Source organism: Castor canadensis, chromosome 13 (assembly GCF_047511655.1).
Source record: "Castor canadensis chromosome 13, mCasCan1.hap1v2, whole genome shotgun sequence".
Lineage (NCBI taxonomy): Eukaryota > Metazoa > Chordata > Mammalia > Rodentia > Castoridae > Castor > Castor canadensis.
In genome coordinates, this window is record NC_133398.1 from 27958205 (window position 1) to 27970437 (window position 12233).

Genomic DNA, 12233 nt, shown 5'->3' on the forward strand with positions numbered 1-12233 from the left:
GGCTTCTTTTGTAGAGATTGTCAACTTTATGCTAAAACGTCATATGGAAATTCAAACGACCCAGAAGAGTCAAAACAATTCTTAAGAAGAACAAATTCAGAGGATTCACACTGCTTGATTTCAAAACTAAGTATGTAATTATGGTAAGCTATCAGGCACATATATGAATGGAATAAGAGTTAGTTCAGAAATAAACTTTCAAATTCAGTCAGGCACTGGTGTCTCACACCTATAATTATAGCTACTCAAGAGGCAGAGGTCAGGAGAAATGCAGTGCAAAGCCAGCCCAGGCAAATAGTTTGCCAAACCCTATCTCGAAAATAGCCAACATACAAAACAAGGGCTGGTGGAGTGGCTCAAGTGGTAGAGTACCTGACTAGCAAGTATGAAGTGCTTAGTTTAAAACCCATATCACCAAAAAAAAAAAAAAAACTTTCAACTTTTAACAAGGTTACAAAGACAATTCAATGAAGGAAAGAATATTTTTTTCAATAAATAGTGCTGTGACAACTAGCACATGTGGAAGAATAAAGTTGGACCCTTCTTCATACCATACACAAAAGTTAACTCAAAACAGATCACAGGCATGTGTCAGTGGCTCACACCTATAACCCTAGCTACTCACGAGGCAGAAATCAGGAGGATTGCAGTTCAAAGCCAGCCCAAGCAAAATAGTTCGCAAGACCCTATCTCAAAAAAACCCATCTTAAAAAAGGACTGTTAGGGAGATTCCAAGATGGCGGCTAGACCCAGCGCAGAGAATCTCCACTTCACGTTAAACGGAGAACCGAGGAGGCCCCCGGGGCCGCCAGTGGCCGGTGCCCATACAGCTTGGGAAGACGCGGACAAGGTGAGCTTCGCGGTACCGCGGTTCCCCCACAGACAAGCCTGGGCCAGAGCAGCATAGCCCCCTGGACAGACTGACCTCCACCCGGGAAAAAAGAGAAACTGAGTACTAAGCAATAAGAACAGTTAAGACACGCTGGAAACAGGGTGGGGCGCCCTGAGCGCTGAAGATTGGGGGAAGGGAACCCTTCCCAGGACTGTAAATAAACAAGCGGGGCTGGCCGGAGAGCCTCTGGTGGGGCGGAGCGCACGCCCAGCAACCAGGAGCGGGGACGCTTGTGAGAGAAGGGAAGACCCACTTCCCACGTGAACTGTAAACAAACATGGGGGCCGGCAGGAGCAGCAGCACCGCCCAGTAAGCAGGAGCAGGAAAGCTGCTGAAAGTGGCAGTGGGAGGAAAACTTCAGAGGAGAGGGGCTCCCACATGAACTGTAAATAAACACGCAGGCCTGACAACGCGGGGCAGTGTCACCTTTCCCAGTGCTTGGAAAGGGAAAAGCCTGTAGCAGAGGCTCCCGCACAGGAGAACTCTGAGCAAACAAAGCCTGTGGGACCAGGTGAGTGCTAGCTCACCCCAGAGAGCTGCATAAATAATGCCGCCAGCTACAGGCTGAGAGCAGCAGGCAGGCAAGCCACAGTTGCAGATACCACTCTCAGAACTGTCTCCAGATGCTTTTTTTTCTTTTTCTCCCTACCTTTGATGAGAGAACAACCGAATTACACCTGTAAGCCGAAAAACTTACTGAAACTGTATTGCATTTGAACTGGGGACACTTGGTGGGGCTTTTGTGTGTGTATGTGTGTGTGTGTGTGTGTGTGTGTGTGTGTGTGTGAGTGTGTAGTTTTCTTCTACTTTATGCATCCCCTTTGATGAGACAACTACAGAACAACATCTGAGGCACCAACTCCAGGACTGGAGATTGAGACAGACACCCAAATTATTAAGACTGAAACTGCATTGAAACTGCATTGCATATAAACTTGGAAGTTTTTTGGTTTTTTTTTTTTTTTAATTTTCTATTTTCCATTTTATTTTAATTCATTTTTATATATAGATATTACTTCCATTTACTTATTTTTTATTTTTTTATCTTTGATTTTCAATCCTCTCTCTATCTAATGTCTGTTCAGCTTACTGTTGATTAGTACACTAACACTCCCTGTTTATACCTTTGAAACTCTCTTGTCTGATACCTTGTTCTGCTTTCTCCCTCTTGTCTGTATATTTGTTTTCCCCTTTTCTTTAACTTCTTGCTTTCCATCTCAGCTCACTCTTCCATTCTAAATATTACCATTGTTATTATTACAAGCTAGAAAATACTTAATTACACACAGTACAGGGGCAGTAACAACACCAAGGACAATGACGGGAAGACAGAAAAAACAGGGAAACCAGTTTCCCCACAGCAAAAAATTAGTACAGGAACCAGAGGGGAATGAAGAGAACAGAAACTCAGATCCAGACTCCAACAAAATGAAGATAAACTGTGCCAAAGGACCCAATGAAGCCCACAAGAATAATTTAAAAGAAGACATACTACAAGTACTCAATGAGAATTTTATAGAGATGATACTGGATAGGGTCAACCAAAATGTACAGGAGACACTCAAGAAATTCCAAGACAATAAAAATAGAGAATTTGAAAAAGCAAAAGAAGAAATAAAGGAAACCATAGAAGCACTGTATAAACACCAAAGTGAAAGAGAGAACACAATGAATAAATGGCTAAATGAACTCAGGACAAAAATAGATAACAATAAAGAAGAAAACTGCCAGGATATGGAAAACCTCAGAAAAAAGAACGAAACAGAACTGCAAAACAAAATGGAAGGCCAATCCAGCAGAATAGAACAAACAGAAGACAGAATCTCAGAACTTGAAGATGAAATGGTAATTAAAGGAAAAAACGAAGAACTATTAATTAAACAACTCAAGACATGTGAAAAGAAAATGCAAGAACTCACTGACTCCATCAAAAGACCAAACTTGAGAATCATGGGCATCGAAGAAGGAGAAGAGGTGCAAGCGAAGGGAATGCGTAATATATTCAACAAAATAATAACGGAAAATTTCCCAAATCTAGAGAAAGATATTTCCATACAGATGCAAGAGGCCTCCAGGACACCAAACAGACCAGATCAAAATAGAACTACTCCACGACATATCATCATTAAAACAACAAGTTCAGAAACTAAGGAAAGAATATTGAAGGCTGTAAGAGAGAAAAAACAAGTAACGTACAAAGGTAAACCCATCAAAATAACAGCAGACTTCTCAACAGAAACATTAAAAGCAAGAAGAGCGTGGGGTGAGATCTTCCGGGCACTGAATGAAAATAACTTCAACCCCAGGATACTCTACCCAGCAAAGCTATCATTCAAAATAGATGGAGCAATAAAAGTCTTCCATGATAAGCAGAAACTAAAACAATATGTGACCACAAAGCCACCACTACAAAAGATTCTGCAAGGGATCCTGCACACAGAAAGTGACACCCAACTTAACCATGAAAAGGCAGGCAGCACCAAACCACAGGATAAGAAAAAGCAAGACAGTAGAGAGTAACATCAAGTTAGGTACACACAATCAAACCTTCAAATAACTAAGACAACTAAATGGCAGGAATCACCACATACCTATCAGTACTAACACTTAATGTTAATGGACTTAATTCACCCATCAAAAGACACCGTTTGACAAAATGGATTAAAAAAGAAGATCCCACAATTTGTTGCTTACAGGAGACTCATCTCACCGACAGATAAAGCATATGCTTAGGATGAAAGTCTGGAAGAAGATTTACCAAGCCAATGGCCCCCGAAAACAAGCAGGAGTAGCAATACTTATCTCTGACAAAGTAGACTTCAAACCTACATTGATCAAACGAGATAAAGAAGGACATTCCATACTAATAAAAGGGGAAATAGACCAAAAGGAAATAATAATCATCAATCTGTACGCACGCAATGTCAACACACCCAATTTCATCAAACATACCCTGAAAGACCTAAAAGCATATATAAATGCCAACACAGTGGTTGTGGGAGACTTTAACACTCCATTATCATCAATAGATAGGTCATCCAAACAAAAACTCAATAAAGAAATCCAAGATCTAAAATATGCAATAGATCAAGTGGACCTAGTAGATGTCACAGAACATTTCATCCAACCTCTACACAATATACATTCTTCTCAGCAGCCCATGGAACCTTCTCCAAAATAGATCATATCCTAGGGCACAAAGCAAGCCTCAGCAAATATAAGAAAATAGAAATAATACCGTGCATACTATCTGACCACAATGCAGTAAAAGTAGAACTCAACAACAAAAGTAAAGACAAAAAACATGCAAACAGCTGGAAACTAAATAACTCATTACTTAATGAAGAGTGGATCATCGATGCAATAAAAGAGGAAATTAAAAAGTTCCTGGAAGTCAATGAAAATGAAAACACAACCTACCGGAACCTATGGGACACAGCTAAGGCAGTCTTGAGAGGAAAGTTTATAGCCATGAGTGCATATATTAAAAAGATTGAAAGATCCCAAATCAATGACCTAATGATACATCTCAAACTCCTAGAAAAACAAGAACAAGCAAATCCCAAAACAAATAGAAGGAGAGAAATAATAAAAATAAGAGCTGAAATCAACGAAATAGAAACCAAAAAAACCATACAAAGAATTAATGAAACAAAAAGTTGGTTCTTTGAAAAAATAAACAAGATCGATAGACCCCTGGCAAACCTGACTAAAATGAGGAGAGAAAAAACCCAAATTAGTAGAATTAGGAATGCAAAAGGGGAGATAACAACAAACACCATGGAAGTCCAGGAAATCATCAGAGACTACTTTGAGAACCTATATTCAAATAAATTTGAAAATCTAAAAGAAATGGACAGATTTCTAGATACATATGATCATCCAAAACTGAACCAAGAGGAAATTAATCACCTGAATAGACCTATAACACAAAATGAAATTGAAGCAGCAATCAAGAGTCTCCCCAAAAAGAAAAGTCCAGGACCTGATGGATTCTCTGCTGAATTCTATCAGACCTTTAAAGAAGAACTGATACCAACCCTCCTTAAACTGTTCCATGAAATAGAAAGGGAAGGAAAACTGCCAAACACATTTTATGAAGCCAGTATTACACTTATCCCAAAACCAGGCAAAGACACCTCCAAAAAGGAGAACTATAGGCCAATCTCCTTAATGAACATTGATGCAAAAATCCTCAACAAAATAATGGCAAAACGAATTCAGCAACACATCAAAAAGATTCTTCACCACGACCAGGTAGGCTTCATCCCAGGGATGCAGGGGTGGTTCAACATACGAAAATCAATAAACGTAATAAACCACATTAACAGAAGCAAAGACAAAAACCACTTGATCATCTCAATAGATGCAAAAAAAGCTTTTGATAAGATCCAACATCATTTCATGATAAAAGCTCTAAGAAAACTAGGAATAGAAGGAAAGTTCCTCAACATTATAAAAGCCATATATGACAAACCTACAGCCAGCATTATACTTAACGGAGAAAAATTAAAACCATTCCCTCTAAAATCAGGAACCAGACAAGGATGCCCACTATCTCCACTCCTATTCAACATAGTACTGGAATTCCTAGCCAGAGCAATTAGGCAAGAAGAAGGAATAAAAGGAATACAAATAGGTAAAGAAACTGTCAAAATATCCCTATTTGCAGACGACATGATCCTATACCTTAAAGACCCAAAAAACTCTACTCAGAAGCTCCTAGACACCATCAATAGCTATAGCAAGGTAGCAGGATATAAAATCAACATAGAAAAATCAATAGCATTTCTATACACTAATAATGAACAAACTGAAAAAGAATATATGAAAACAATTCCATTTACAATAGCCTCAAAAAAAATCAAATACCTAGGTGTAAACCTAACAAAAGATGTGAAAGACCTCTATAAGGAAAACTATACACTTCTGAAGAAAGAGATTGAGGAAGACTAGAGAAAGTGGAGAGATCTCCCATGCTCATGGATTGGTAGAATCAACATAGTAAAAATGTCGATACTCCCCAAAGTAATCTACATGTTTAATGCAATTCCCATCAAAATTCCAATGACATTCATTAAAGAGATTGAAAAATCTACTGTTAAATTTATATGGAAACACAAGAGGCCACAAATAGCCAAGGCAATACTCAGTCAAAAGAACTATGCAGGAGGTATCACAATACCTGACTTCAAACTATATTACAAAGCAATAACAATAAAAACAGCATGGTACTGGCACAAAAACAGACATGAAGACCAGTGGAACAGAATAGAGGATCCAGATATGAAGCCACACAACTATGAGCAACTTATCTTTGACAAAGGAGCTACAAATATACGATGGAGAAATAGCAGCCTCTTCAACAAAAACTGCTGGGAAAACTGGTTAGCAGTCTGCAAAAAACTGAAACTAGATCCATGTATATCACCCTATACCAAGATTAACTCAAAATGGATCAAGGATCTTAATATCAGACCCCAAACTCTTAAGTTGATACAAGAAAGAGTAGGAAATACTCTGGAGTTAGTAGGTATAGGTAAGAACTTTCTCAATGAAACCCCAGCAGCACAGCAACTAAGAGATAGCATAGATAAATGGGACCTCATAAAACTAAAAAGCTTCTGTTCATCAAAAGAAATGGTCTCTAAACTGAAGAGAACACCCACAGAGTGGGAGAAAATATTTGCCAACTATACATCAGACAAAGGACTGATAACCCGAATATACAGGGAACTTAAAAAACTAAATTCTCCCAAAACTAATGAACCAATAAAGAAATGGGCATGTGAACTAAACAGAACTTTCTCAAAAGAAGAAATTCAAATGGCCAGAAAACACATGAAAAAATGCTCACCATCTCTAGCAATAAAGGAAATGCAAATTAAAACCACGCTAAGATTCCACCTCACCCCTGTTAGAATAGCCATCATCAGCAACACCACCACCAACAGGTGTTGGCGAGGATGCGGGAAAAAGGAACCCTCTTACACTGTTGGTGGGAATGTAGACTAGCACAACCACTCTGGAAAAAAATTTGGAGGCTACTTAAAAAGCTGGACATCGATCTACCATTTGATCCAGCAATACCACTCTTGGGGATATACCCAAAAGACTGCTACTCCAGAGGCACCTGCACACCCATGTTTATTGCGGCACTATTCACAATAGCCAAGTTATGGAAACAGCCAAGATGCCCCAGCACTGACGAATGGATTAAGAAAATGTGGTATCTATACACAATGGAATTTTATGCAGCCATGAAGAAGAACGAAATGTTATCATTCGCTGGTAAATGGATGGAATTGGAGAACATTATTATGAGTGAGGTTAGCCTGGCTCAAAAAACCAAAAATCGTATGTTCTCCCTCATATGTGGACATTAGATCAAGGGCAAACACAACAAGGGGATTGGACTATGAGCACATGATAAAAGCGAGAGCACACAAGGGAGGGATGAGGATAGGTAAGACACCTAAAAAACTAGCTAGCATTTGTTGCCCTTAACACAGAGAAACTAAAGCAGATACCTTAAAGCAACTGAGGCCAATAGGAAAAGGGGAACAGGTACTAGAGAAAAGGTTAGATCAAAAAGAATTAACCTAGAAGGTAACACCCACGCACAGGAAATCAATGTGAGTCAATGCCCTGTATAGCTATCCTTATCTCAACCAGCAAAAACTCTTGTTCCTTCCTATTATTGCTTATACTCTCTCTACAACAAAATTAGAAATAAGGGCAAAATAGTTTCTGCTGGGTATTGAGGTGGGGAGCGGGAGGGGGTGGAGTGGGTGGTAAGGGAGGGGGTGGGGGCAGTGGGGAGAAATGAACCAATCCTTGTATGCACATATGAATAATAAAAGAAAAATGAAAAAAAAAAAAAAAAGGACTGTTAGTGTAGGCTCTGAGTTCAAACCTTAATACTATCAAAAGAGAAAAAAAATAGATCACAGACCCAAATACAAGAGCTAAAATGATTAAAAAAAACAAAACTCTTAGTAATAACATGTAAATCTTTATGACCTTGTATTTGACAGGGATTCCTTAGATGTGACACAAGAAGCACACAAAACACAGGGCAAAACAGGTAAACTGGACATCACCAAAATTTTTAAATTTTTAAAAGGATACTACCAGGTGAAAAGAAATCTCAGAATGGGAGAAAATTATACATCTGACAAGGAAAGTTATACATCTGACAAGGAAAGTTATACATCTGATAAGGATCTGTGTGTTATCTTTACATTACTGTGAAAAAGTACCTAAGATAATCTACTTATAAAGAGAAAAGACTTAATTTGGCTCATGGTTTAACAGTTTTCAGTCAATGGTTTCTTGGCCTTGCTGCTTTTGGGCCTGTGATGAGGCAGAAAATGATGGTGAGGAGTGCAAGACACAAAGAGATCTATTCACTTCATGGAGGCCAGGAAGCAAAAAAAATAAATGCAAGGACCAGTGTCCCAAAATCCTCTTCAAGGGCATACCCTCAGTGATCTAAATTCCTTCCACTAGAACCCACCTCCTAAAGATTTTACCACCTCCCAATAATGCCGCAGGTTAGGGACCAAGTCTTCAATGATGGCTTTTGGGAGACTTAACATCTAAGCATACTAATTTAGTATCCACAATATATAAATGATTCTTACAACTAAACATTAAAATGACAACACAATTAAAAATGGGCAAATGACCTGAGCAAACATTTTCCCAAAGATATACAAAGGGCCAAGAAACACATGAAAAGATGCTCAGCATCATTAGTTATCAGAGAAATGTAAATCAGAACCACAATGAGATGCACTTCCCATCCTCTAGAATGACTACAGTAAAAAGACAGAAAAGAACTGTGCTTGTGAAGATGTGTGAAGTTAGAAATTTCACACATTGCTGATAGGAATATAAAATAACACCGTTTTGGAAAATAGCCTGTCAGTTCCTTAAAAAGCTAATACTATATAATCTAACAACTCTATTCCCAGATGATATACCCAAGAGAAATGAAGCATATGTCAACAAAAACTTTATACATGAATGTTCATAGCTCATTATATGTACTAGCGAAAAAAACAAACAACCTAAAGGGCCATAAACAGATGAATGAATAGATAAATAAAATGGTCTACTATTTGGGGGGATGGGAGAACTTGTGAGACAACTGCTAACAGGTATAAGGTTTTTTGCTGAGGTGACTTTTAAAAAGGTTCTAATACTGATTGTGGTGATACTGCACAAGTCTACAAATAAACTAAAACCCATTCGACTTAACATTCTGAATGTGGAAATTGTATGGTATATAAAATAAATCTCAATAAAGCTGTTAGAAATATACACAGCATAAATTTTAGGAGAGGAAGAGAGGAAACATATTTGAAGTACTTAAATTACAACCACAGACCACTCACATTAAAGAGAATACTGAGACAAAAAATAAATCATCCCTATAGTGACTTGGTTTAAAGATACAAATTTATACAATATATGCTGTCTTTTTTTTGAGACAGTTTCACTTCATAACCCAGGTTGGTCCTGAACTCACTGTGTAGCCCAGGCTGCCTCCAAATTGCAATCCTCTTGCCTCAATCTCCCGAGAGCTGGGACTATGATACGGGCATGGGTCACAACACTCAACATATACTTGTTTTCCTTTTAAGAATCTTGCAGATAAATTTTTTTTAAATATCTTGCCTGAAATAAAGCTAACCATAAAATTTTTCTAGCCTAAATAATAATCTTATCCTAAAATTAACTGTCTACTTGTGAATAGGAACAATACCTGATAATGGTAAGAACAGTCAGAATTAGCCAGCCTCATGCTACAGTTGTAAATAAAATTCCAAATGTGTCAGACAAAGTGACAGAATGACACGCATCATCTCCAATCCTTTCTACAATAGTATAATGAGATGAAGAAATTGGGATTCAGACATATTAAGCAACTTTCCTATTCAGGGACTAAACAGCAAAACTAGAATTTAAATTCAAGACTACCTGTCTCTACAACCTGTGATCTTATACCATACTACCTGCTATAGAATAAAGCTTCTAACCAGGCAATAATAATAGAAGATATTGATCATAAATATGTCCTAATATAAAATCTTAAAATTTTAGAGCTTAAAGAAGCTCAGAGAACATCTCTCCAAGTACCTCATTTTACAAATAAGGCAACACTATCTGTGCAGTCTCTGATCCGTCTTGGCTACTTCTACTACTTTCTGATTTCCAACATATTACCAGGCTCTCTGTAAGTGGTTTTGAAAGCAAATGAAAAATCACCAAAAAAAGTACATTTCAGAAAGTCATGGATATATGCTGAACACACTTCCCCAAATTCATTTTTTAAATTTTTTTTAACAAATTTTTAATAACAATAAGAAATAAACATTATTGGTACTGGTGCAATATATAGGATTTTATCAAAGGAAAAAGGCTATACAGGATTTATAATACTGATTTATAGAAACTTGAAACTCTTACCTTTGTGGTCACAAGAAAGATGGTATAAAGGAACATAAGATTATGCTTTGATATATCCAGATGATTGGTGTGCTGGAATGTAAAGATAACTGAACCCAGTAGGGTTACCTTGGAAGGGCTGAAAATAAAACACATTTTAAGTCAGTAAGCAATAAACACACGAAGAGTGCTCTGTAAAACATTAATTTAATGGGCTACTACTGAAAGATACTAACACAAAAACAAGTTTTGTGATTATACTTGTAAACTTTGGAAATGTTGAGTTATATAAATACCCTTTTCCATAGCATAAAGTATTAGAAATTTAAGAATGACGAGGCACATTTCTATAATGTAGTATTTCTGAAATATATTTGACTATATAATACTTTTTCAAAAACTCGAAAGCTTCATGTTCCACAGCATGATTTAGAATTAATCTTGAAAAACCTTCAGGGACAACTAGATCCCACAGTAGGGTTGATTTGTATGGCGTTTGTCCATTTCCATTGGTGTAAATACTCCCATTATGACCAATTTCAGGCTGTTGAATAGAGCAGAGCAGAGATGCACACAACACTACTGGCTCTCAAAAGGCAGCATGAGCCAGCATCAGCACATACATCACTTAGCTAACTTCAAGATAGCATACTGGCCTTGTCTAATATTTTATTATATAATGCTGAAATTGTAAAGTTTATAAGATGCTAATCTAAGAGATAAGAGCATTACTATAGTTGGAGGCATGGCTCAGGCAATAGAGCACCTGCCTAGCAAGTGCAAGGCTGAGTTCAAACCCCAGTACTACCAGGAAAAAAAAAGAAGCATTACTTTCATCCTACGTATTTGCCAAGTATTTAAAGTATATCTCAGTAAAGGATAACTGCCTAGCTTCTCTATGCTTACCAGTGAAGAAACACAAATGGTAAACTCTCAGAATGCCACACTGCAATAAATGACAAATTTAAAGGTCCCATTTTATTTTTAAAAATAGGTTATTTTTAATTATTATAGGCTAAGGATAGATAGTTCAAAACAGCATTAGGTTTGGGCAACAGGGGTTTGGACTTCATATAACAATATAATTGAGTAGCAGTCACATTTTGGAACAGTGATTTTCAAACTTTTTTATGTACATCCCTACTGCTTTTTTAAAAAGTATTTGAAGACACCCCCCTGATATGTTCATCAATTAATTTGTAAATATATATACATATAATTGTATTATAAAATATACACAAAGTTGAAACTTTAAAAGGATGAAATAAAAAATAAATGAAAATAATTTATCTTGATGTTATTTTGCTACTAATACTTTGCTTTTTGCACCAAACAGGCTCATTATGGATATGGCCTTGTATACACTCACACCTTCTTATTTTAAACTGGGTTCCTAAAAAAAGGTTAGATCTGAGGAATAAAGATTTTGTACAAAACAAATGGGGGTAGGGCACTGGAAAATGCTAGAATTTGGGAAAAAGTTTTAAATTAGAGTATGAGAATTGTTACAAAGATCTAGATGTTCTAGTACTTGTATTATTTATCTGTGAAGCAGAAAAAGTTATCTGCTTCTAAAATACAGTGATGATATAGGCACTGGTAAGTTCTTGACATTCCCATTTCAAAAGGGGAAAAAAATGGAGGCAAGAGATCACTAGTAATAATCAATTCTGAAATCCAACAGAGCAAGTTCCATTAGGTTTCAAGGTCTGGGAATAATCCTCTGTGGCTTGAGGCTCCATCCTGAATCTGCAACTCTATTCTCTACACTCATGGCTCTGGCCTCTGTACTCTGACTCTGGACTGTGCACCTGGCCTCAGAGTCCTCAGCAACCACCCTGAAGTCATTATTCCTTTTCCTCAAAGACAACACAAATTTGCAACT

General features: G+C 37.3%; 1 protein-coding gene across 2 annotated transcripts in view; it reads right to left on the minus strand.

Annotated features, from left to right (window-relative positions):
- Positions 1 to 12233, minus strand: part of Tmem38b (transmembrane protein 38B) — a 63493-nt gene that overhangs the window by 20599 nt on the left and 30661 nt on the right. For both annotated transcript variants that reach the window (XR_012440356.1, XM_074051324.1), the window contains exon 5: positions 10370 to 10487. Coding sequence is in view for 1 of the 2 variants with exons in the window: in XM_074051324.1 (XP_073907425.1) it covers positions 10370 to 10487 (118 nt within the window). In the remaining variant the exon portion in view is untranslated. The remainder of the gene's footprint in view (positions 1 to 10369; positions 10488 to 12233) is intronic.